The sequence below is a fragment of the Xiphophorus couchianus genome, chromosome 5 (assembly GCF_001444195.1).
Source record: "Xiphophorus couchianus chromosome 5, X_couchianus-1.0, whole genome shotgun sequence".
Classification (NCBI taxonomy): domain Eukaryota; kingdom Metazoa; phylum Chordata; class Actinopteri; order Cyprinodontiformes; family Poeciliidae; genus Xiphophorus; species Xiphophorus couchianus.
The window spans coordinates 23,232,938-23,256,431 of record NC_040232.1 but is presented as its reverse complement, the minus strand read 5'-3'; the positions used below and the strand labels follow the sequence as shown (position 1 = coordinate 23,256,431).

The 23,494-nt window shown below is 36.8% G+C and overlaps 1 protein-coding gene across 3 annotated transcripts in view; it reads left to right on the top strand.

Moving 5' to 3' along the window:
* Nucleotides 1-23,494, top strand: part of vps13b (vacuolar protein sorting 13 homolog B) — a 301,127-nt gene that overhangs the window by 31,149 nt on the left and 246,484 nt on the right. For all 3 annotated transcript variants that reach the window (XM_028016693.1, XM_028016692.1, XM_028016690.1), the window contains 9 exons: nucleotides 936-1,210; nucleotides 3,787-3,882; nucleotides 7,673-7,795; nucleotides 8,204-8,341; nucleotides 9,765-9,852; nucleotides 11,932-12,117; nucleotides 14,491-14,660; nucleotides 15,864-16,058; nucleotides 18,120-18,244. In XM_028016693.1, coding sequence (XP_027872494.1) covers nucleotides 936-1,210; nucleotides 3,787-3,882; nucleotides 7,673-7,795; nucleotides 8,204-8,341; nucleotides 9,765-9,852; nucleotides 11,932-12,117; nucleotides 14,491-14,660; nucleotides 15,864-16,058; nucleotides 18,120-18,244 — 1,396 coding nt within the window. The remainder of the gene's footprint in view (nucleotides 1-935; nucleotides 1,211-3,786; nucleotides 3,883-7,672; nucleotides 7,796-8,203; nucleotides 8,342-9,764; nucleotides 9,853-11,931; nucleotides 12,118-14,490; nucleotides 14,661-15,863; nucleotides 16,059-18,119; nucleotides 18,245-23,494) is intronic.

Sequence of the window (23,494 nt, the reverse complement as noted above, 5' to 3'; positions counted from 1 at the left end):
ATCATATTGTGAGAAGTGTCTTGGGACAAAGTTGAAATTTCCTGTAAATTTTTTAGACTTGCTATATGTGCCACAAAATATGATGATAAAAATATGTCTACATCTTCCCTCCTGATTATCCAGTGTCTTCATCATCAGCAGAAGAACCTCCTTGACCTCAGTTTGCACATTCTCAATGTCGATCTTTTTTAGCCTTCACCTTAAGCTCTGCCCAAGCTTGCACTGTACAGCTGGCTTAGACAGTTACATAGTTTGTTGGCTGCTTATCAAATTTGTGAGCCAGCCCCTCCCCAGATGTATTTGTAGACACAGCCTGGGCTGTTGGTTCAGGGCATATAGCCTTGATCAGTGAGCCCAGTCAAGGGCTCTGTCAGGATGCTGGCTGACTCACTTTGCTCTCTGGCACCAAATGGAATGGACTTCCCCTGTCTGTGTAGAGTTCATGCTGCACTGCAATCCAGCAATACACAAAAACTGACACCTGCACAGTGGAGCTGCAGTGGCATTGATCTGTGTTAGCTTTGTGTTTTCATTTGACAGCTGTAACAACTTGCCTCAGGCATCCCTCAAGACATGAACAAATTGACTGTTCTGCTAGGCGTTCAAAGAGACTTCCATTGTGAACCGTTTTTTTCTCTGAAAGAAGTATGTTCTGTAGTTTCAATCGATTTATACATAAGATTGAAACGATGCTAAGACAATGGCAGCATTTTGTAATTTGAGTATTTTTCTTTTCAATAAGTCAGCAATTTCTTCATGATACTTTGTGTTGAGGTTTATGGTTTTGCACTAGAAGTCTTGACTGTAAATTTCTATGAAAAGTCTTGTCATGTCTCCCAGTAGGCAATTCAGGAATGGCCATGATTGTCTGCTTCTAAGGAAATCATCTGGTTTTGTTTGCTTTTTTTGCAAACTAAGACTTTCTATCATTTCAGGTACCGATGTTGAAATGGAAAGTTTGGGATCTAGTCCGTATTCCAGCCAGGACCTCTACACGGAGAGTGGGAGTCCTGAAGATCCAGATCAGGGTTGGATGTCCTGGGCTTGGTCCTTCGTCCCAGCCATTGTAGGCGCAGAGGAAGAAGGGGAGGGAGGCCTCTACATGCAGGGGGACACAGAAGGCATTTCCAACTACCCTCAGCAGCACACATTGAAGGACCCTATTGTCTCTATTGGCTTCTACTGCACTAAAGCTTCCATCACCTTTAAGGTAAAACTGTTAAAAACACAACTTTAAAGGCTTCATGCTATAACAATTCAAAAATAAAAAAGTGCTTTTTTTGCTGAACCAGTTTCGTACCCTTTTATGTTGTGTTCATGTAAGTGCTGTTTTCTCACAAATTGGGCACATTAATTTTCCTTAGCTTAGATCTTATTAGTTCCTGTGGACAGCATCAGGGCGGGTAGTTTGACTAATAGTTGCTACATTATTACTTAAAACATTACAGAGGAAGAAAAATATTTAGAAAATGCTGCCAAAATTTTAACGTTTAACGTCTTTTCACTCAGAATAATTGGAATCCATCCCTGCTTCCTTCCAGAATTAGGCCATATATATCAGATTACTAGGAGTCTGCGTTTTTCTTCTCTTATGTTGGTGCATGCACATGCATGTGCACACATCTCGGACACACGCATTTGTGTGTGAAGGGAAAATGTTCATACATTTGACAGTGTGTGTGATCAGTGGAAGGGAGCTAGTTCTCAGGCCACATAAACCTTGGTGTTTTTCTAATGTTTAAACTGTTCCTGTATTGTTTGAGTTCTTTTAATCAATTAATTGCCTCTCTTTTGGAATAATTGCAGGCAGCTGAAAGGAAGGGTTTTTTACATTCTTGTTTCTTTCCTAGAAGGAAGTATTTAGGTTGAAGTAATTTTATGTCTTTGAACAGCCACGGGCTGAACTTGAGTTTGACGTGAATGTGAAATGAGAGATGTATTTTTAGATTACCAACACACTATTCCCCAAATCTCTTTGATTAGGGGAAAACGGCAGTGTAAGACTTTAACTTGTAAACACATTATTCATAGTTTAGCCTTGATCAGTTATTTCCTTTCTTTGATTAACACACCTGCTGAACCTTTGCTGGATGCCAGATTTAATGTTGATTTCCCAAAAACAAAACCCCCCCAAAATTATAAAATTTTCTTTACATATTTTTCTGTATGATTGATATGTAAGCTACTTTCAAAACAGTCGTGACCCTGTGTGTTGATGCTAGAAGCCAGTATTTGGTAACATGATGATACTTTTTGTCACAAAGAGTCCTTAAACCTGTGTCTACCTCTATTTCTCTTTATTACTATCAAAAATAGAAAGTGGTGGGACTCAATTAAAATTTTCAATTGACGTAATTATATTGCCTGTAATTAATTAATCACATTTTGATTGAAAACCTTATGTAGAAAAATAAGTAACATTCTCAATTCAAAACCCTTTTTGTTACTAAATCATTGAATTGTACTTTTATATGCAGTAAAAAAAAGAAAAACAGCCATTTATTGTGTTGATATTTTGAATGTGTTAAGTGCTGCATAATTAATTAGTCGGAGTTAGTGTGTTAAAGAAGATTACCCTTAATCTGAAATTCTCCACCACAGTAGTATGGATAATGACTGGTTCTTATCTAAACATTTGTTGTGCCTTCATCATCACCTTTAGCGATTTAGTGGGCTAGTACGTCTACTAGACAAAGAGCTTCCCCTGATATTCTTCATTGTTGGTTTTCACAATATTATAACTGAAGTTACCACACACCCAGTACTAATACTGAACTGTAAATATTGTCAAATCTAATTTGTTTGTGTCGCTTAATATATATTTGTTTGTTTTATTTTCTGATCATATTTGACATAAACTACTAAAGTATGTAGCACACACTTTGCACTTGTGTTGCTAGAATGAACAGTATCTTAATGATATTATTAATTTTTTAAAAATTTAATTTAATTTTTTTGCTATTTTCTGGGATGTGCTGCTTGGTGGAAGATTGTTTCTGCACGTGATTAAACTATCCGAACCAAAAGGGGAAAAGAGATCCAGGGTGGGAGTGTGCTCAGTAAGAATAATAAGCCACAGCTGCTTTTGCTCTGCACCTGCTTCCTGTGTTAAAGTTGAATGGGTTTAATTCTGCTCTGCACCCAGCTTATTAACCAACATCAGGAGCATGCTGTACTGTCCTTCTGCCAGATCATTTTAGCCAGGTGTTTTTCTGTCTTGGCTTCCATCTCTTCAACCAAAAATGATTGAAATACATTTTCTCTTGTTCCAGTGTTTTGTCCCAGAATTTAATGAGCAGCATTTCTTAAAAAATGTCAATATTATAATTGGTAATTTAATAGATTATGGTGATGATCTGGTTTTTTATTTTTCCCCTAAAATCAAATCTAAAACAAGATGTACTGTTACTTTCAATTATGTTTGTCAGGTTGTTGCTTATTTGTAATATTCGCTATATTTAAAGGAAAAACGTTTTTGCTAATTTTTACTAGGAAAAAATATTTTTCCAAATCCAGCAGTTTAAAAAACCTTAGCTTTTGCTGCACTTATCTTTCCATTTGTGGATCATTTCTCCAGTGAGGTTTGCTGTCTAGTACATTTTAATGGTTATTTTTTCCTTCCCTTCATCTCAAATGACTTAGACAAAGGGTTTCACCAGGTATACTTCATTGTTGGTTTTCACTATAACTGAAGTTGCCACACACCCAGTAGGACACGACTTACTTATGCTGTTGTTTATTAATAAATCGTTATTAACAATATTATTTTTTCTCTTTGTTTATCAGCTGACAGATACACAGTCAGAGAGCAGCTACTACAGTCCGCAGAAAGTCAAGTCCAGAGAGGTTCTGTGTATGGAGCAAGAGGGAATCACTATTGAGGTATGAGTGTCAACCTTTCTGATTTGCTAACAAGTTGAACTTTCTTTTGGTTCTTGGTTTGTTTGAGCATTGGAGCTAAACCTGCATTTCCTGTAATAAACCAATGGCCAACAGATGGTACCTATCATTCCTGCCTGTAGCTAGTTAGATTATGCAACTCCCAACTCTGAGTGTCTTTAAGATAACTTGCCGTGTTTATTAGATTTATAAATTCACATATTTTTATTTACATACTTTCTCTTATTTGTTTTTGGTGTATATTTTGGTAGTATTTAAATTAGGTATCATTTCACATGTTTTGTTTTGTATGTTGCTAATGGTTATATTTATATTTGTTAATATTCAACTCTTTGGATGGGAGTAGCTTGTCAATAAATAATCAATTTCCCCTTTAGGATCAAAGTATATTCTGATCTGATTTTTCATGCCCTTGACAAAGCAATGAAAAACAGTTTTCCTTTAACTATTAGTTATAGAAAACAAGTACAGTTATAGAAAATTTGCGCTAATGTTGATATCTGACATTAGCGTTGTGACTGATGACTGATATTCACAGATATTATATATATTATGTACATGCCCTACCCTTTAAACACTGTGATAAACAATCAAACTGCTGACCTTTCTTCTCTGCTTCAGTTAAAGGTTGGCTCTTACCATCAACCCAGTTTAACTTATCGGACCGATGTGATTTAAATACAGAAACTGTGAAATACTGATCCAGTATTTCAGATGTGGCACAACAATGGTATTAAATCTGCTAATGATGTACACAGATGGCATATTCTCCTCATTTGAAGAGCTCCCGACAGCCTCCCAAATCAGCAGCTTTTTCAGGCCTGGACTAAGTCAGAAAATTGTTTCCTCATTTTCCTGGTCTTCCCTCCCGAAACAACTGTAAACACGTTACTCTCTACGGATTCTGTCATTAAAGGATCCATCTCAGTTGGATTATATGGATTATATGACTATATAGGATTATATGGCTGCTCTCCTCGTCCTCGCTCTGTGCTGTTAGGAAAGTTCAGGAGGAAAGCTTCAACATTCATCGCACTGATTGGCAGTGGGATGCTGCTGTGTCTCTGCTTCATGCATCTTCCATTTGTGCCTGCCACAAGCTGATTGAATGCAAGGTCCTACTAGGGGTACACTATTCTACTGCCAGGCTGGCAACAACCTTTTGTTCTGACAGTGATGTAGGTGGCAGATGTAACACGTTTCTGGTGAAAAATATACACATGTTTTGGCTTTGGGGGACTGAGGGATTCACATAAAGGTGATGTGTGAAGTTGTGTATGTGCTGCTCTGATGTTTGCATTTTGAGTTATTGTGTAAAAGAAAAATTGTTCTATAAATAAAGTTGGGGGGGGGAATTACATCAGTTGATACCGATGATAATGCCAATACATTGTGCATCCATAATTGTAATTATTATTTTTAATGTTAGTAATAATCTGTTAATCTTTTTTTTATATAACTCCAAACCCTTATTTTTAAATGTTTAATGGTTTTCCATGTTATTTGCAGACTTCAGTGTACTAATGTCTGACTAGTACCCAAGTCTGATCATTTCCACCTTTCCTCCCAAGACCTGCTTTTTAGTCTGATTTATCTAGACAGAGTTGGAGGGAAGTTTTAGCTTTATGGTTTCTTCCAGATATGAAAATTCAGAGATTTTTGATTTCTGTCATTTATAGTTCTGTTGAATGAAGGGCTGAGTATTCTTGGACAGAATATGAAAGTGCTGAAAGGTAACTGGGTACCTGAAATGAAACCTGTGATATTTGACGGTGGGAGCAATAAGCCAAGACGTTATTATATCTTGGATCAAATCAATCAATCAATCAAATTTTATTTGTATAGCACATTTCAGCAGCAAGGCATTTCAAAGTGCTTTACATCATATCAAACACAGAAACACAATGCAACATAGAATCAACAATCAAAACACAACATTAAGTCAGGTTCCATCAATAAATTTGTAATTGATTAAGTTTCAAATACAACCCTAAACAGGTGGGTTTTTAGTCGGGTTTGCATCCATAGAAGGTTTACCTGTTACACTCCTACTGTGTTATATGGAACAAAATACCTGTTGCTATTTTTATTCCCACTCAAACTCACAATCACACAGTTTAAAACGATGTAGATGCATTTTAATGGGCTTCTGGCACAAGGCTCCGTACACCTCTTTCACGGAATTTCGAGTTGGGACTCCGCCGTCCCTCACGGATTTTTGTGCAATTCTATGGTGTTTGCTAGGTGGATGAAAACGACATCCATCATAGGAATACAGAATCTGACTCTTGCGCTACCTAACATTGCAAAGTCAAATGTTTCCACTAAGAAAACATCTAGTCATTTAGCTGGACTCAACAGTTCAAAGGCAAAATTCCAGATTTCACACATTTTATATTTAATGTCTTAAAAAAACAAAATGTTTCTGTGCAACTAAACATTAAATGTTTTCGCAAAGTTAAGTGCTTAAGTAATTTTAAAAATGTTTCCTAAAATTATACTGCTTGCATATCTAATGAAAATACCTCTTCTTCTTTTTTAAAATCTAGTTCAGACTATTCTATTATTTACCATTGTGGACAAAATCTTGGGTGGTGAGATAATTGTAAGAATTAGTTGTGAGGTTAAGTCGTTGGTCTGTGGTTTTTGTTACAGGCAAGTCGATTTGCCACTCTAGATATCCAAAAATGATTCAACAAATATCAAATGTTGTCTTAGGAGAACATCTTGAAGATTATTGCCCATTTCCATTCCATCCTGTTTTTAATGTCCTACTCTAATAAGGCCGTTAACGCCTCCAAACTGGCTTCTCACTAATTGCTGAGCTCATATCACTGTCTGATCTGACTGAGGCAGTTTTACCATTTTAAGAAATCAGTCTTGCATCTCCCATCACACCGTGTGACTCAGGTTACTACCAACATTTTTAGAATATCGATCTTGTACACTGTGACCATTGAAATTTTTGAACTGCACAGTGTGCAGTGTTAAGGTCATAGCTGACTTGCTTTACACAAAGTTAGTTTGATGCTAAAGCTGGTATGTCTTATACTGAGTCATTTACCAGTCGTGTTTGCTTTCCCTCTGAGTGGGAGTGGAGTGGAATACTGAACAGCCTTTGTCAGAACACATTTTGAATGGGGTTTTTGAAAAGCTCCTAAAATGTTCTGTCAAAATTTCACCTAAAACACATATAAGTTTACCATTTTTATCTAAACGAGTAAATACATGGCACTTACAACTACTAAGTCTTTAATACTTATTTAATACAAAATATTTAATACATATGCATATTGCTTCTTCTGTGAATCATTGCATATAGAGAAACTTGCTCAAGTGCTAGCCAGCCAGGCTAATGAAAGCATACTACCTCTCTGATATAATATTACTCATTTATAATGTGGTTGGTACTATGTTTTCTTTTGGCTCCAGATAACTGTGTGGAGAGAGATCGGCGTTGAGCTAAACTCAAGTCATTCTATCAATGTTCCTTTATTACTACTAATGTTTAAATAGAGAACATTTCAGAAAACTCTGGAACCCTCCGGTTGTTTGATCTGACATGTCTCCATGCCTAGGTCTGGAATCTCTTCCAGGCCTTAACTGCTATTTGACTTTCTGTGGCAAAGACAATAAATTACAGCCTCCAATTTTGAAGCTGTATATTTAAATTGGGCTTTTAAAAATGGATGGGGAATCAATGGTGGCACAGCTGGTTGGCTAACTGGACTTTAATGGTTGATGGAGATTTCTTTTCTGGTTATATTTCCAGGTACTCATGATGGGGGAACCCTTCTTCAACTGTCAGATTGGCTTTGTCGGCTGTCGGGCACTGTGCCTGAAAGGCATCATGGGAGTTCGAGACTTTGAAGAAAATCTGAACAGGCGTGAAGAGGTAAAAAGAGCCTAGCAGATCCTTTTATGAAGAAACCTTTAAGAACAATTAAAACCAAAAATATAACCAAATCATTCTTTCTATTTTCAAAGGAGATTGACGCATGTTTGACATCGTTTAGTAGTTTTATTATTAGAACAAAATGGGCCATTTCTTATTCACTAATAGTGGTATTGTCATGTCGTGTATATCTGTATTGACTTACAGATAAATAATTGTTACTTTCATTTGATGTACTTACTGTATTAGTTGTATACATTCAAACACTTCATTTAGGTATAAACATATGTTCAGTTTTATTGTGTTATATAAATTTGCTTCATTTTACAATCAATAAACATGATTTTAAATTGATTTTTTTTTTTTTTTCACAAAAGCTTATTTGATGTTTTCTTCTTCTCCATAAAGGATGCAGTGTTCTTCAACTGTGGGGACAACCTAAAAAGTAAAGGGATGACTTACCTTACCAACTCTCTGTTTGACTACCGCAGTCCAGAGAATAATGGAGTAAAAGCCGAGTTCATCCTAGACTCTGCTAATCACAAGGTAAGTGCAACATGCCTCTGATCAATAGAATGACAAAATGCAGAAGTAGATATCATCCAGATAACTCTGGATTTTGTTGGTATTTGATTTTGACAGTGATATAGATATTTGACATTTTAACATGATGCTATGTTAAGCTTTATAATTGATTATGTCCTATTTAAAATATAGTTCTAGTTTAATTTATTCATTGCTTTTACTGTGAACCTTATAATAAACTTCGATTTATTATTTTACCACTCTTACCCAGCTGGCTGTAATGGTCCAGCAACTCAAGTATTAGTGTTAACGCCATTGTTCCTGATAATCCACGGCTCCCTTGATCACCCCTGCAAGCATAAGTGTTGACTCTTCTTTGAAATGTTCATGACCCTCAATAAAGCCGGTGTTTGGATGTCCGTCCATCCTCCCATCCATCCCCTCTCTGTTTATAAATGGACGTTTAAGACTAACTCAAAGGTTCTGGTGTTAAATCATCATCAGAGATTTTGAAACCAGGCTGACTTTGATCCAAAAGCATGCCACATCCATTAGAAATCCCCTAATAAATATTAATCATTAACCTGTCTCTCTGATAAGGTTCTCCTGAAAAAAGCTGTTTAAAGAAATTTTGGGTAAAGGTGGGTGGTTGAAGGAAAGGACTGAGAGTTAGTTTAATCCTTTCAGTGATTCATGTGGAAGGAAAACTTACCTCCTGACCTTCCAACTAATGAGTTATAACAGTAGGCTTTTAGACAAACAAACTTTCAAACAGGAGTTTAAAAATCTAGAAATGTTAAGAAACAGCTTTTTCTTACAACATTTTTTTATTTATTGTGAAATTTCTAAATAAATACATTTAAAAAAGGCTGTTACCTAGTGCTGCCAACCTTTTCTGAATGAATTCAAACTGGAATTACCTATTGAGCTTTACTTTATCATTTATTTTTATGTTACATTTGTGTTTGAGAGTGATTCCCCCCCCCCTCTTCTTTATTGTCTGTTAAATTGCAGACTGTGACACCTGCCTAAGAAAAACAAAAATACTGTTTAAAAAAAAAAAAAAAATCAATCTCTTGTTTGCTGTAAGTTACAAATATTTTATACATTTTTCTATTTACACTAAATTGATCTCTTAGTGGTCAATCAAAGTTTGCAGTTTTTTCAGTTGTGAAACATTTACACAATTTACTTGCTCTTATAGTGTTTTTCTTTTAAATCTTAACTGTAAGGTTCTGTGCTTTTATTGGGATATTAAAAAGCTCCAACAACAAACAAAAAGCAAATGTCCAACTAAGTAGTTCTGCCACTCAATAGCTTTTTATCTGTGATATGACCCTCACTACCATATCTCCCTTGACCCCAGTCATTGCCACTCTTAAAGGCTATCAGTGCGTTTGCTGCCTTGTTGCCATGTTTACCGAACTCTGCTTTTGTCTGATAGGAGAGCTACACAGAGATAGCAGGCATGCAGCGCTTTGGGGCTTTCTATATGGATTATCTCTACACAATGGAGAACAGCAGCTCCAAAGGTATTGTTTCATTTCTTCTTCCTCATGGAGTTTGTTTGGTTACCTTGTCACCTCCTCTTTCTTTCTCTCTCACTCTTTCCTCCTTCCCCCTTTTTTTCTATCTCACTCCTTTTCTCTTTTCTTCTCCCTGTCAACCTGGCCCACTCAAGGCTTGAAGAAAGAGCTTTCCTTGTTTCATTCACAGCCACCTGGTCTTTGACCCTCCCTGTCCTCACTCTCACCCCAAACTTACCTGCGGGGCAACTGTCAGAAGTGTTTAGTCTACGCTGACACATATTTGAGTTTCTCTCTCCTTATTGCTTGTTGAAACAATGTTTCCCCCTCTTTCTCTTTACCTGTAAGCTGTTGAGAAAGTGAATTGGCCCCACTTGCCTAATTAGATGTCACTCTTCCTGGCAGAAGTCTTAAGATGGGCAAGGTTCCTCATTCCTTAGCAGCAGCAGCACTTGAGATTGTTTATCCAAATCCAAGAGATCTGAAGATCACATTAAGAGATACACTGTTCTTAAATTGGAAATGTTATTCTTGGACCTTTTTGCTTATTTGCCTTTTTTCAGTTCTGGTGGGAAATGTTCATTTTGTGCTCTTCTATTAAAGAAATTAATTCTACACTACCTTGTTGTCATTTATCTTATTTAATGGCAGTAGTCCAGAACAATATCCTTACCTTTGTTTTAAAGTGATAATGATTCTAAATTGAGTTAACCATTTTATGTATTCCTTTAATTAACCATCTTGCAGTCTTACCAGACGGGAGTCATTTAGACCTCACAATTTTTTTACTCTGCACTGTCCGGCGGGGTCACTGTGATCCCGCGTGTGCTTTTACAAGTTTTTTTTCTTTTTGCTTTTCTGTGTGGTGTCAGAATCTGAAAGTCTGACAGGACAACCTGCCTGCTTCCTCTCTGTCCCACATTGACGTTTGCCGTGCTTCTCCTGAGTGTTGCGCTAACACTGTGGGAGGGTTAAATAAAAAGAATAAATGTCTTAGCAGACTAAATGTGCTAATGTTTTTGTTTTAGTTGCCTTCTTGATTTTTCACTTTTATTTTCTGTTTTTGTGAGCGTCTCTCTCCAGATTCTGCCAACTATAGACAATTTTTTATTATAGAAATCATTTGCAATCAGAAAAAGCTATCAAAGATATTTCTGACAACAGAAGAAGTGCCAGTTGTGTTTCCTGTGGGACAGCTGTGGTTGTTCTGGTCTAGGAATAGCTCTTGCCTTCTTGAACATGCCTCTGATCCTATATTAACCCCCAAAAATGACTTGACTCTGCATTCCCACTGGAGTGCAAAGTGACAAACAAAATACTTACCCACTCAGGTCAGTTAAATACACCTTAGAATAATTACTGCAGATTAAATTTATTTTTAATCTTGAGGAACGAGGATGCTTTCAGATGTCTAAATCGGTGCTAATTTCGGACTCCTCATCATTACATCGACCATTCTAACTATGGCCATCTGGTTAATATTAGGCGTAATCCACTGCAGCCCTATCTTACTGGGTGGGGGGAGGGAAAGTGGCAATGCCTGTCGCCTTTTATAAGTTTCAAAAATCTGTGAGTTACGACCCTCCCTCTCAAGCCAATTCCACAAAAAAAACTTAAAGGTCACAGTGTTTAACTCTGAGCTCAGCGTATTGCTGGAATGTAATGGGAATAAAGCAAGTTTTGACCCTTTGTCCTCTTCCTCCCTCTCTGCCATTCTTCCACCCCCGTCTTTTATTTTTAATTTCTCTATGTTTTTTTTTTTTTTTATTGCCGGAGAGCTTAGTCTTTTAAGTGGACTTCTGGTACATGGGCCTTAGATGAATGAAGGGACAGCTGTGTGAGAGAACACGACATTTGGAATATTCATCACTTCGGTTGTTCATGGCTATGTGTCCTGCTCCCTGCTGCTGACTTACACCACAGCTATCTTTGTAGTGTTATTCCAGGGAATAGAGGAGAATATAATACTGCAAATATTAATATGAAAAACAAATCTTTTATTCTGTCCACAAAAAAAAAAATCATATTTGGGGCTGGAAGAAGATACCATGAGTATTTTAAGCCATTCTATTATGTTTTTTGTAGGTTCGCAGGACATTTCTGGGCTACATCCAGAGGAGTTGGTACCTGCAGTTCAAGAGACCTCCATGAAGAGGCTGGTGGTCGGACCTCTTGACATCCGGCTGCACAGTAGTGCAGCCCACCGTATCCTCAAGATGATCACCTGTGCCATGGATCACGAATATGAGCCTTATTGCAAACCACAGCAAGGTCAGAGTTCACTCTTGAACATGTGACCAAGCCTCACAAACTCTTGTTTTACTCTCCAGATCCTGTATTTTACCCTCACCATAAGGTGTAACAGTTATACTTTCTAATGTCTTCATCACATTGCTATCTACTTACACAATGTGTTCCTCAGCACACAGCTGTGCATAAAAGTAGCAACTTTTAAAGCCTTTTGAGGAAGTTTGAAGCCAAACACATTCTCTTAGTGATCATTCCTAGATACTTGTAGAGGTATGAGCATTCCCTGGGTGGTTGTGAAAGAGAGAGAGATGTGCTTCTGTGTTTAATAGTTGAAGCACTAATATTGTGAAAGACTTGGAAATAAGTTTTACTCTGGTTTAAACGACTTCACCTTTGGAAACAAAATATAACAGATAATGATTCAATCAGAAGTGTTGTCCTTTGGTCAGTATTAATACTTTTCATGCATATATTTTCTTCATACCCGTCTCTACTGCAAGGACAGGTGTGGAGAGATTCCCAGGTGGAGTTATAGAATGAATTTATACAGCTGACTATTAAAGGCAGTTACAAAAAATATCACACAGCATGTGTATTGTCTTACAGTCTCAATTATACTATTTTGTGAAGATGTACTTATGCTGATTTTGTAGCTAATTTCAGATTTGTGGTCTTTGCAAATCTTTAACCTGTTGATGTTAATTTGATCAGACTGCAGTTTTACTCTATGAATTATAAGAAGAAATAATAACAGCAATGAATATATTATTTCTAGGCTTTTTGCTGTGAGCAGTCATTAGTTCTCTATAACACAAGGCAATTTCATGCAGTTGTGTGAAAGAGAAGTCGCTGTAAGACAAAGGCAAAGTAGTTACAAAGTTTAGCATTTTAAATGAGCTTTTATCATGTTTAATCTGGCTAGCATTCCAAATAATGTCCTTCTCAATCTTTGAGAATTTCAAAAACCTGCAAGCATTTCTAAATCCAGTATGTTGTGTCACAAAAAGAGTTTGGAAACTTAAACAGTTAAACCAGAGCAAACTTTAGTTCAGCTATGTCAGTTTTCCTTGAAATAGCTTCTTTACCTCTCTGTGCTTTGTTTTAAAAACATTGCAGATACTGAAAATGGCTCCCATTGAGTCTCCTTCACTTATCCAGCATGACCTGATCAGAGCTTTTTGTGGCTCATTCTCCGGTCAGAAAAATATGTTTTAAGTTTCTGACCTGTTGGTCAGCTGGCAAACTGAACTTTGGCCGACTCCAAAAAGTTTACAGTATTATGCACAAAAGAAAAAGAATGCTTATTTACAGAACGATTTACCTCTTGTTTTTAGATTTACAACTTTTGAACTAGGAATAATAAAAAAAAGAAATAAAAAAAAAAACAGTTCAATTTCGGTTCCTCACTTTTAAATCTTGCATGTTTTGTGTTCATTTAAGTTTTACAAGTAGAGCAATCTCTGGGAAAAGAACAAATGCTGCTCGATTGTCTTTTCCATATAATTTGGCTATTATTTAGTCCCAGGATCAAAGTACAGATTTCAAGGGAGTCATGGATTTTTCAAAACTATGTGCAACTGTGTGTATCTTTACATAGACAGTTATTCTTTTTCAAGTGTATTACACTGAGTTCTGTTCTGAATGGTTAAAGACTATTTGTCTTCATTACCACTTTCTTGTGTCCAAGTTCAATTAATTATCTAATTGTGCATTGAGGATATCTAGTTGAACCCTGCCACTCGATTCTTTTTAGACAGAGCAGTGCTAGTCTAATCTCACTCATACTCCAGGTTGGCCAGAGACCAACACATTAGATTAGGTTCTGGGACCACCATGGAGGTGGGAGCAAAGCCCATCAGAACCCTAACAGAAGTAAAAGAAGCCAGTGTCCCGGAACAAGAGCCAAGACCACAACAGAAAGCTACCTCAGGCATAAGACATGGTATTCCTCATTAAAGGTGGGCAGGTTTGACTTCACTGCTGCCTTTTCTGTGGGGTTATAATTATTGATTTTATAAAGCTGTTCATGAACATAGCTACTGAAAAGCACTCTAAAGCTAGTGCCAAAAGGCTTCAAATAAATCAGCTGTGATTTATTTGATGGTTACTTTTTTCTGGGAACCTGATTATGTAGTTCACGTAGCAGGCATAGTGGGATGACACAAAATCACTGAAATTGATTTACTTGCCAAACTGTAAGTAACCATAAGATTTACTTGCCAAAATCCAAATCCTTACCGGATTCCTTGCTTTATTAAACCACTGATTACTCATGGCAACATTCATTCTAAAATTATACTCTTACACTTGCAATTTAACGTCAGTATCTCCCCAGTATATAAAAGTAAATAATCAAAGGTAAACTTGTGTATTTGTGTGTGAATACCTCTGCAGAAGCTATTGAGGCGAGCCATGGTCCAGTTAGTCCAGAGGAGATCTCCCGTCTAGAGGAGTTCATCCCGACCAGACTCACTTCTGTCACGCTGCTCCAAGTCTCCGTTACCGTCTCCATGGCAGAGTTCAACCTTCTTCACACACTTATTCCTGTCATCTTGGGATATAAGGTAGCTCCTCAACGTCTTGTTTTTCTCCACTCAGCAGCCGTCTGTCTTCATTCTTGCCGCACATTTCTTTAACGTATTTAAAAGCGTCTTTAAGTGCCATGAAGGATTGCATGGTGAAAATCTCTAACAGAGGCCAAGTGGGACTTTTGGCTTCATCCAACAAAGTCTGACACTGCTTTTGATCCAAATGTGGTTAATAAATATTAGGTTATGTGTATTTTAAACTCCTCATATGGAAATCAATTGCTAAATGTTTACAATTTGACAACATGCATTATATTTTGCAATATATTTTGAATCAGAAACCAATTAAAGATAGCTTACAAAGCATGGCAAAGATTTGAAAACTATGAAAACCTGTCATATTTTATAAACGCCAAAACATCCAGCATCATTTTAATGTTATGATTGTCAATAATGTGAGCTGTGTGGTTTGGAATTGAAGTCATGTTTTCTTTCTAAACTTTAATAAGATTCAAATTACAATTTTCTTACCTGGATTTAATCCACTAGTCGCAAGCTTCTGATCTGCCAAGTTAATCGACGCTTTGCTTGTATTTCTGTGACGGTGATGACATCATTTTTTAGGTTCGCTGTTTTAAAAAAAATGTAGTACAAAATAAACCATTTGTAAAGTGAAGGTATTTTTGATTAATTTTAGTTGAGCAAAACTTTATTCTTATAATTACTGACCATTGGCGATGAACTCCAAGTCACTCTGATCTTTAGCTCTCTTCAAAGTTTCCAATCTTGACTTTGACTTCATCAGACTTAAATTTCAATACCCCTCCCATTTAGAAATATGTTAATAAAATTAAAAGATTAGTGCAAGTCGAAAGCTTCCAGGGATATGAATCATTTTGGTCTTAACTGGTGATAAATTGTCATATCCTGAGGAAAGATGGCTTAAAAATGTTAAGCATCACCGAAGTCTACAGCATCTTTCATGCTTGTATTGAATTTATAGACTACACTTTATTTACATTTAAATCCAAGTTCATGTTCCCTTTTTTGTCAAACTACTGATTAGAAATCAGTTTGAAGTAGTTAAACTGTCACTGCTTTATCAGACTGAATCTAAAGTAGAAATATTTTAGCATTATTGTCAACTCTGAAGCGTATTAATGTGAGAATGGGCTTGAATAGAAATGCAAGGATTATGTACTCTTTGTTTTAATCCTTTTACTTTTTCCCCCTCTTCAGGCTACACCAAGACCAGTCTCTGTGCCAGTGGTTCAGCCAGTGCACCCCCTACCGTCCATGCAGTTTCAGGTTGAAAGGGTGAATTTTGACCACTCTGTTCCAATGTATGGTCCAGAGCTGGTCAGTACTGTCAGTAGCCTTAGCCAGCCCCCAGACAACCTGCTCCACCACTGCTACTCACATCTCTACCTCAAGGTGAGCAGGAGAAGACTGGCGAATTTTACTCATAGCTATTCAACTAAAAGATTATAGGGAGTTCTTTTGCTTTAAAATATAATTTAAATGCACAGGACATATTTTAAAACATGTCTTATAAAAATAAATATTTTATCCCCTGCTAATTTTGTAAATGTTGTTCCTTTATAGAGACAATATCAACCAAAAATCCAGAAAATGCATTGCACCATTTGTATGTGATGAACTGAAATATGATATTTTGGAAAAACATGACTTAGAAATTGCTGCAGAAGCTTTTACTGATAAGCAGAGCACTAAGACATTTCTGTAGTTTGTCAACAGGTCTGCCAAACTCTGAGGAGGGATTTTTATCCAATCCTGCACTTTGTTGAAGTGTGGCTCCCTTAAATCAATTATGTACTCATGTTACACTCATCATCCAGTCTAACTGCAGAAGTTCTTGTTCTTACCTCACCAGGCAATTAACATGACCGAACCGGTCTCCACTGCTCAGTCTTCCAAAAAAATGTGTGGAGGGAGCTAAAGTTCTCGGTTGTTAACAAACTAGAAGGATTTCAGTGGTTTAGTAAAGTAGTATGTTCAAACCAGCTGAAAAACTACAGAAAATGTCTTGGTGCTGTGGTTTCAAATAAAGGATTTTCCACCATGTTCTGCTAAAGGATCAAATAGTTATTTTACTCTGCTATGTGCAAATCAGATTTTAATGGATGATGTAATTCTCTTTTCTGTATTTCAGTTTGATATTCTAACTCTCTATTGTACATTTATTTTTGTTTTAAAAGAACAATCTCATTACATGCTGTTTTGTTTTTGTCAAGACAAACAAAACCTTTAGAAAATGGCTTCTTAGGCCCTTATGTGCAACATTGCAGTACTGTGGTGCCTTCTTTCATGTCTGCTGTACTGTATTTTTGACGTTTTCATACAAATGAAGCATAACAGTAGGTAAAAAACATTTTAAGTTAAGTTAATATAAAATTCTTGCAGAACAAAGTAATACACATAGACTAGTCAGTTTAATGGCCAGTTCATCTTTTTATAAAACTAACCAGATCTGAACTAATTTGTGTTGGACCAGTCTTCCAGGGTTTTGTCTAGGAGTGTTTTTAAAAGCAGGATGTTTACTGGATGTCTTACTGCTCGTTCTTATCAAAGGGTCACTGGAGGGTTAACAGTCAACTGGTCAGTGGCTAAGGACTTTTGTGACCAATCAGCATCTGTATCTGTCAGCGTTCTAACTGCCTCTGGATTTTGGCAGTGGGATCATGACAGGGTGGAGGTCACTCTGGCCGCAATTCACCTTAATCTAAGTTTTATTACCATGGCAATTTTTGTCAGTGCCATGGTGTCTGTTTTGAGGGTAGCGTTTATCTCATTTCTCATGTTTCTAAGATTATTGGCAAGAGCTCAAAGATGTGTATTATCTTAACAAGGCTATAAAAGAAAACTGACATTATTTCTATTTTCTGATAAATTGTAAAATTGCATAGTGATCTTGTGACAAAAAACCTTACGTTCTGTGTCTTTCATGCAGTTTATGAAGGACACAGCAACTACATGACTGTATGTTCAGTCCCAAGAGTGGTGTGCTTTTTCAGATCAAGAAGATAAGATAAATGTACATAACCTGCTTAATAATGCTGTGATATATTTCCACAGAACTAAAACAAATATTGTAAAATTGCACAGTTTTATTTTGGAAGGTGTTATTACTCTGGGATTTATTTTTTGTGGGAGTTTTGCATGTTATGCATGTTGTTTAATGTATGGGGGTATTGTAGCTGAAGTGCCCAGAATGAGGCCATGATGTATAGGCTAAGCCTGAAAGTGACATTTTTAAATCATGGTATGTTAATAACAGGATAACGAATCTTAGGAACCTTTTCTGAATTTTTAAATTAGGCATGAGTCAATATGAGATAGAAAAACCACACAAATATTATGAACATATCTTCTGTTATGGATGACCTCTTGGATGCAGTAATTAGGTTCAGCTGTGCCGCAGCATGTTTTCCGTCTCAGTCCATCTCCTCTTTAACCTCCTCTGTCTCATTGCAGGTTTTTGGGTTTCAGGCAGGCTTAACATGCCAGGACCGCATGGGAAGCTTCCTGCCTCTCATCTCCATCATCCCTTCTTTCAGCACAGCAATCTATGGAAAGCTCATACAGTTGCCTGCTTATTGGTGAGTGTGTAAACTTTTCTTTGGTAGAAATTTCTGTGGAAGTACAGTAGATGAGCCACACTTTTAACGTTACTTTGAATTCACAAAAAAACGGTACAAGCCTTGGCAAAAGGTAATTTTGAGTGCGGTAAAAGTAAATTAAAAAAAAGTAAAATGTATAATTTCATTTTGTATATGTGAATAAAGGGGACAATACAAAGATGAGAATAAAATAAATATTGACTCTTAAAATTGATTAAACCAGTTTTTAGTTTGTATTTCCTTGCACCATTACCTTCTTTTATGATGATCTCAATTTAATGGGCTTGAGTTGGTATTGCTTAAGAGAGACTGTTTAGGTTGTTTGTTTGCTATATCTTCCTTGTGCAAGTTAAGCAGCTTTGTAATGTTTTTTATCTATATGGCCCAAAAAAAAAAAGACTGTTGCCATTATTCACTCTGTCACCAATCTCAGTAACCTACTGTACTTGAGGAAAATCCCACACAAGCTCACCATGTGCCCTCTCTCTCACACCTTGCAGTCAGAGTGCCTGTTAAGGCAGGAAGCTTGTGCCAGAGCACCATCTTGGGAATCTATTTCCCCCATTAGTTCAAATTTAAACACGTGAAGACCTGCAGATGTTTTTGACTTTCTTGACTTCTTCTCCAGACAAATAATGTATTTGCTGCAGAGTGGTTGCTTTGCTGGGAAGTTAACCAGGTTTGAGCTGGTGCTTTGACGGAACCTGAATGTCTCTTCTCTCTGCTACTGTGAAAATCTGTTTGCAGTCTGTCAGCTCTTTGCTCAGAGATCCACTCTCTTCCCCAGATTCACTGCCTTCCTTAAGTAATTGAGTGAGAAGCTTTATGCAACAATTACCTGTTACCTTTAAAAAAAGAAAAGAAAAAAAGGAACAATAGGAACATTAGTTTTGATGAAATAAGATTATTTTATAAATATACTTTTAGTGGGTCACAGAGTGTGGTGATGAACTTCATGAAGTGTAGTGTTTACTTATCCAAACTATTGTTTGTGAGTTTGACATTTCTCTCAACTTTTTGCCAGTTAACTTGTCCTTGATGTTAAATATTTTGGAGAAATATTGAAATATGGTTATGTTTGTTCACTTATTCTTTTTCTTTTTCAGTATTTCAGGCAATACTGACTGCCCCTACTTCAGGCAATAATAGGGGCAGTCTGCTGTGTTACGTTAAATAGTCTTCACTCAGAAACTTAGCCTCTGTCATTTCAGTCAATGTGACTCGTATTTGACCCCCACCTGTCTTTAAAAGGAAGCAGCTTGCCAGACATCCTACCTCTTGTATTATCTGTCACTGAAGTCAAAATCTCATAAACACAGCTTCCCAGTTTGCTCCTGCAAGAAAGGTGATAGGCAGGTTTGACAGAGTTCAGGGATATACAAGATGACAGCAACATGCCTCATGGACCAAAGTCTTGGGCAGGTAATACTCCTGCCCAAGAATACTTTTCAGTGAACCCCAGGGATTAAATCAAGTGTGTCAAAAATTTAAATGTTGGTTGTGACGCTTCTATGGTAAATTTAGCAAATATAGCAAATTATTACTCATCTAGTGAATCCATCTGCTTGCATGATTGTGAGCCTGTATATTGGTTGTTATACTGACAGTAATGGTTTACTGATAAATTGCCTAACTATTATGATGTGTATGGACAGCCGACCTTGTGGACAACTCTGTTAAACATTTTAGTCTATATAAATTCCACACCTACTTCTTCACTCCTGTTTCCCTCATGAGAAAAGATGGAATAAGGGGAGGCAGTGTACGTTAGAAGTGCCACCTGCATTGATTTCCCTAAAACTTAGCCTCACTCTCACTCAAACACATGAGTGCATACACATGCACACTTGCGCTCACACCATATAATATTCCTTATTCAGGGCCACCTGACGGCAACAACATATGGAGGCTGGCTGTGGCCCACCAACCAACCAACTAACCAGCAGCAGCTTGGTGTGGTTCGTCGCGTTGCAGGCCATAATTCAAGCCTCCGCCAGCTTTTATGTGGCATTTTTAGCAGCCCCTATTAGTTGCACAGCTATTTCTGAGGGGATCATTTTTTTAAAGCATGAAAGCATGTGGTATTACAGGTGCATGTTATACAGCGTCTGAAAGAGGACTTAGTTTTAGACTGGTAGCATAGAAAAGAATGTTGGTTTTCCCTTGATATCTCATTATTGGTCGTAGTCTATTACCCTATCCCAGTTAAATTCCATTTTTAGCACTAGCTGTGAGATTTCTTCACTTTTTTATTTGAAGTTTAGAAGTGCCTTACTATGTCTGGCCCAGTGGTCTAGACTCTAGATTAGCTTGTGTTGTGATTTATGAAGTCTGCTTGAGGTATCTGAGGCACGAGGCTTCTGGTGTGATTGTAATGCCTCATTACTCCTGTTCATAGTTACTCATAGCAAGCTGCTCCTGGTCTATGTCTCCAACTACAGCCAAAAGCTGGATGACAAATGTTTTTTGTGTACTTGAAAATAGAGCCAAGTTAAATTTAGAAAAAAGTACATGAGCAGGATGCACTCATGAGAACATTGATTGTGGCTTTGACATTTGTGAAACAGAATTTGGATTGTAAAAACTGTGCAGTAGATGGTGCATTGTACAAAAAAAAGAAGAAAAAACGACACTTTGAGCACATTATGGAATATTAACAAGGATTTTTACTTTCTACTCAATTGTTGGATCAGCACATACTTTGAAGCAAAATTTGTCGATATGATTTGAAATGTTTTAGTAAAGGTAGTTATAGCAGCCTTTGTGTATAAACACTGTACTTAAAAGTTGGAATATGGCATATGATGTAATTATGTTCCACGTTTTACTCAAAGCCATTTCATGTAAAGAATTGTGAGCTGCAAAGTATTTTTTTTTTGTTCCACAGTCTATAAAATATTTTGGCCTACTCTGCAGAAAGGAGTTTTTTCTCTTTTGCATCTGGTGTTAGACAGTTTTATTTGGTTTTATGGCTGGAGGAAATCAATGGATGTATTGAGCCGTGTTATTTTAAGTAGATGGCTTGAGAAAAAGCAAATCTTATGTCCTCAGTGATTGGCATTCCTGCTATAATAAGCCATATATGCCTTTCTTAGAACATTTGATCACATCAAGAGTTGAAAAGTAACGTTAGCAGTGCAGCAGAAGTGCTTTTCCTTCACTTATTTTTGTGATAAATTTTAGCCTCAGTCAGCCTGGGTTTTAATTTGTCCCAGAGATGTATATTTTATGTTGTAATGCCAGGAGGCAGCGTTAGTCCAATCCAAGAATATCTACTAAATTTTAACTTGACCATTAAATAGATTTTGTCATGTACATTAAGAGCACCATGGCACATATAAGAGCAGCTGGAGATGTTTTCAGTTTACCGAAAGACTCCCATTAATTCCTGAATTAGTCATCTGAGGACCTGACACTGGATGGAAGGATAACAGTGGGAAGTAGGGAAGGATGGATGGATTATCAGCTCTCTGTGGATTATTATCTCCTGTGGTGTGCATTCCACTTTCCTTTCCTCTCCACCTGCCTTCAGTAATACTCCTATTTCTTCCAAAAAGCAAGAAAATAAAAGTGAAATCTGAGATGCAGAAATCATTCATATCTTTAAATCTGAACTTTATGTACACAAAGTGGGGAAAAGATTGTTCTGTTAACTTTAATTTCTTCTACCCTAGTTTTCCTCCACAGCTGGACTTGTTGAACAGAGGCAGAAAGTTGAATGTCCACTAAACCCCTGGCCTTCTGATGCGTCTTTCTTTAACGCCCGATGAACCGCATCATTGTCATTTTCTCGCCTTGTGGCCTGCAGCTGTCTGAGGCACTTGATTAAAACATTTCTTTTAGTAATCCCGATGTAATAAAGCTGTCTCTGGAGAGAGAGAGAGCAAGAAAGGGGGAGAGAGCGAGTGTAGGCGTGTGTGCATGTGTGTGCATTTTGGGTCAGGGTGCTCCAGATGTCTAGATAGGGGGGGGTGTGAGGTGTGTGAGAGTTAAAGAAGGCAAGTTTTTCTTGTGAAGAGTTTTTGCTCATGTACGATTGAGAAAGTAAAATATTGAGGATCATTGACTTTGAGGAGCTCCAAAACTCTACGCTGTGGTTGTAAATGCAGTCTTGGACCCTTAAGTTGTTTCCAGATTGAATCCAGATAGTTTTGCCATGCTGGATATCAGTGGAGATTCCACTTAAGATACAGTAACATCATAATTGCTTAATTGTCCCACTAGAGTAAGCATGAGAAATTATCTAAAGTGTAGTACCTAGATAAAAAATGTCCAACAGTTAGGGTTTGTTGTGTTTTTAGCTTGTCAGATAGCAAATCATTTTAATGTATACTTGCATACACTAAAATGTATGCAAGTATATTTTTTTTCCTCCATTTTTGACTATATAACAGACAATTAAAAATGTTTCACAAAAAAATTATATTTGGTGTTAAGTCAGCAGCTGAGTCCATTATTGCTTACATAGTGCAAGTAAAATGCTCAATATCAAATAAAATGCTTAATATTTGCACTCTGCTTTTTACATCATATTCTACTTTCATTAGTTAAGTGAACAAGTTGTCACTTAACTAATGAACAAGCTGTGCCTAAAAGGCATGCCTCAACCTTTGTGTAGTAAATACGTAAAAATGTTGGTGCAGGCAACAATAAATAAACAGAAGTTTAGTTACAGTAGTAAAATCATTACACTTAAAAATTTGAAATTATCCACCATTTACTTTGCTTACCATTTATCCCGTGGGTAAAAAGAAAAAAAAAATCTCATCGCTTTTTATGTGCCTAATTTTACTAATCCATTCCTGAAAGAAACATTTCAAGGTGGACTGTAGAAATTAAATAGATGAGGTATCACTAAAGAGCAATAAACTTGTGCTTTTGTTTTTAATTTAGTATTGTTTTAATGCGGTTAATATACTGTAAAGTGTTTGCTTGTTCAATAAATCTTATTTTGAAGAATTTGCAACACATACTAAGTCAAGTTTGTTGTAGGATAAAATTGGGCACTTCACAGCAATAACCACTGATTGTTACCAGGAGCAGTCAGTTCTTGACTAGAATGCAGTAGGCTGCTAAAAGTCCTTTTCTCCCTTCATTTTCGCACTGATCCCCCAAATAAGCTCTAAAAATTTAGAAACAATTATTGTTAGTGAATTTTGTGAACCTAGTTTAGGAATTGTCATTAGGAGAGGTTAATTAAAGTAGATTGTGACAGTGAGTGATTTGAAA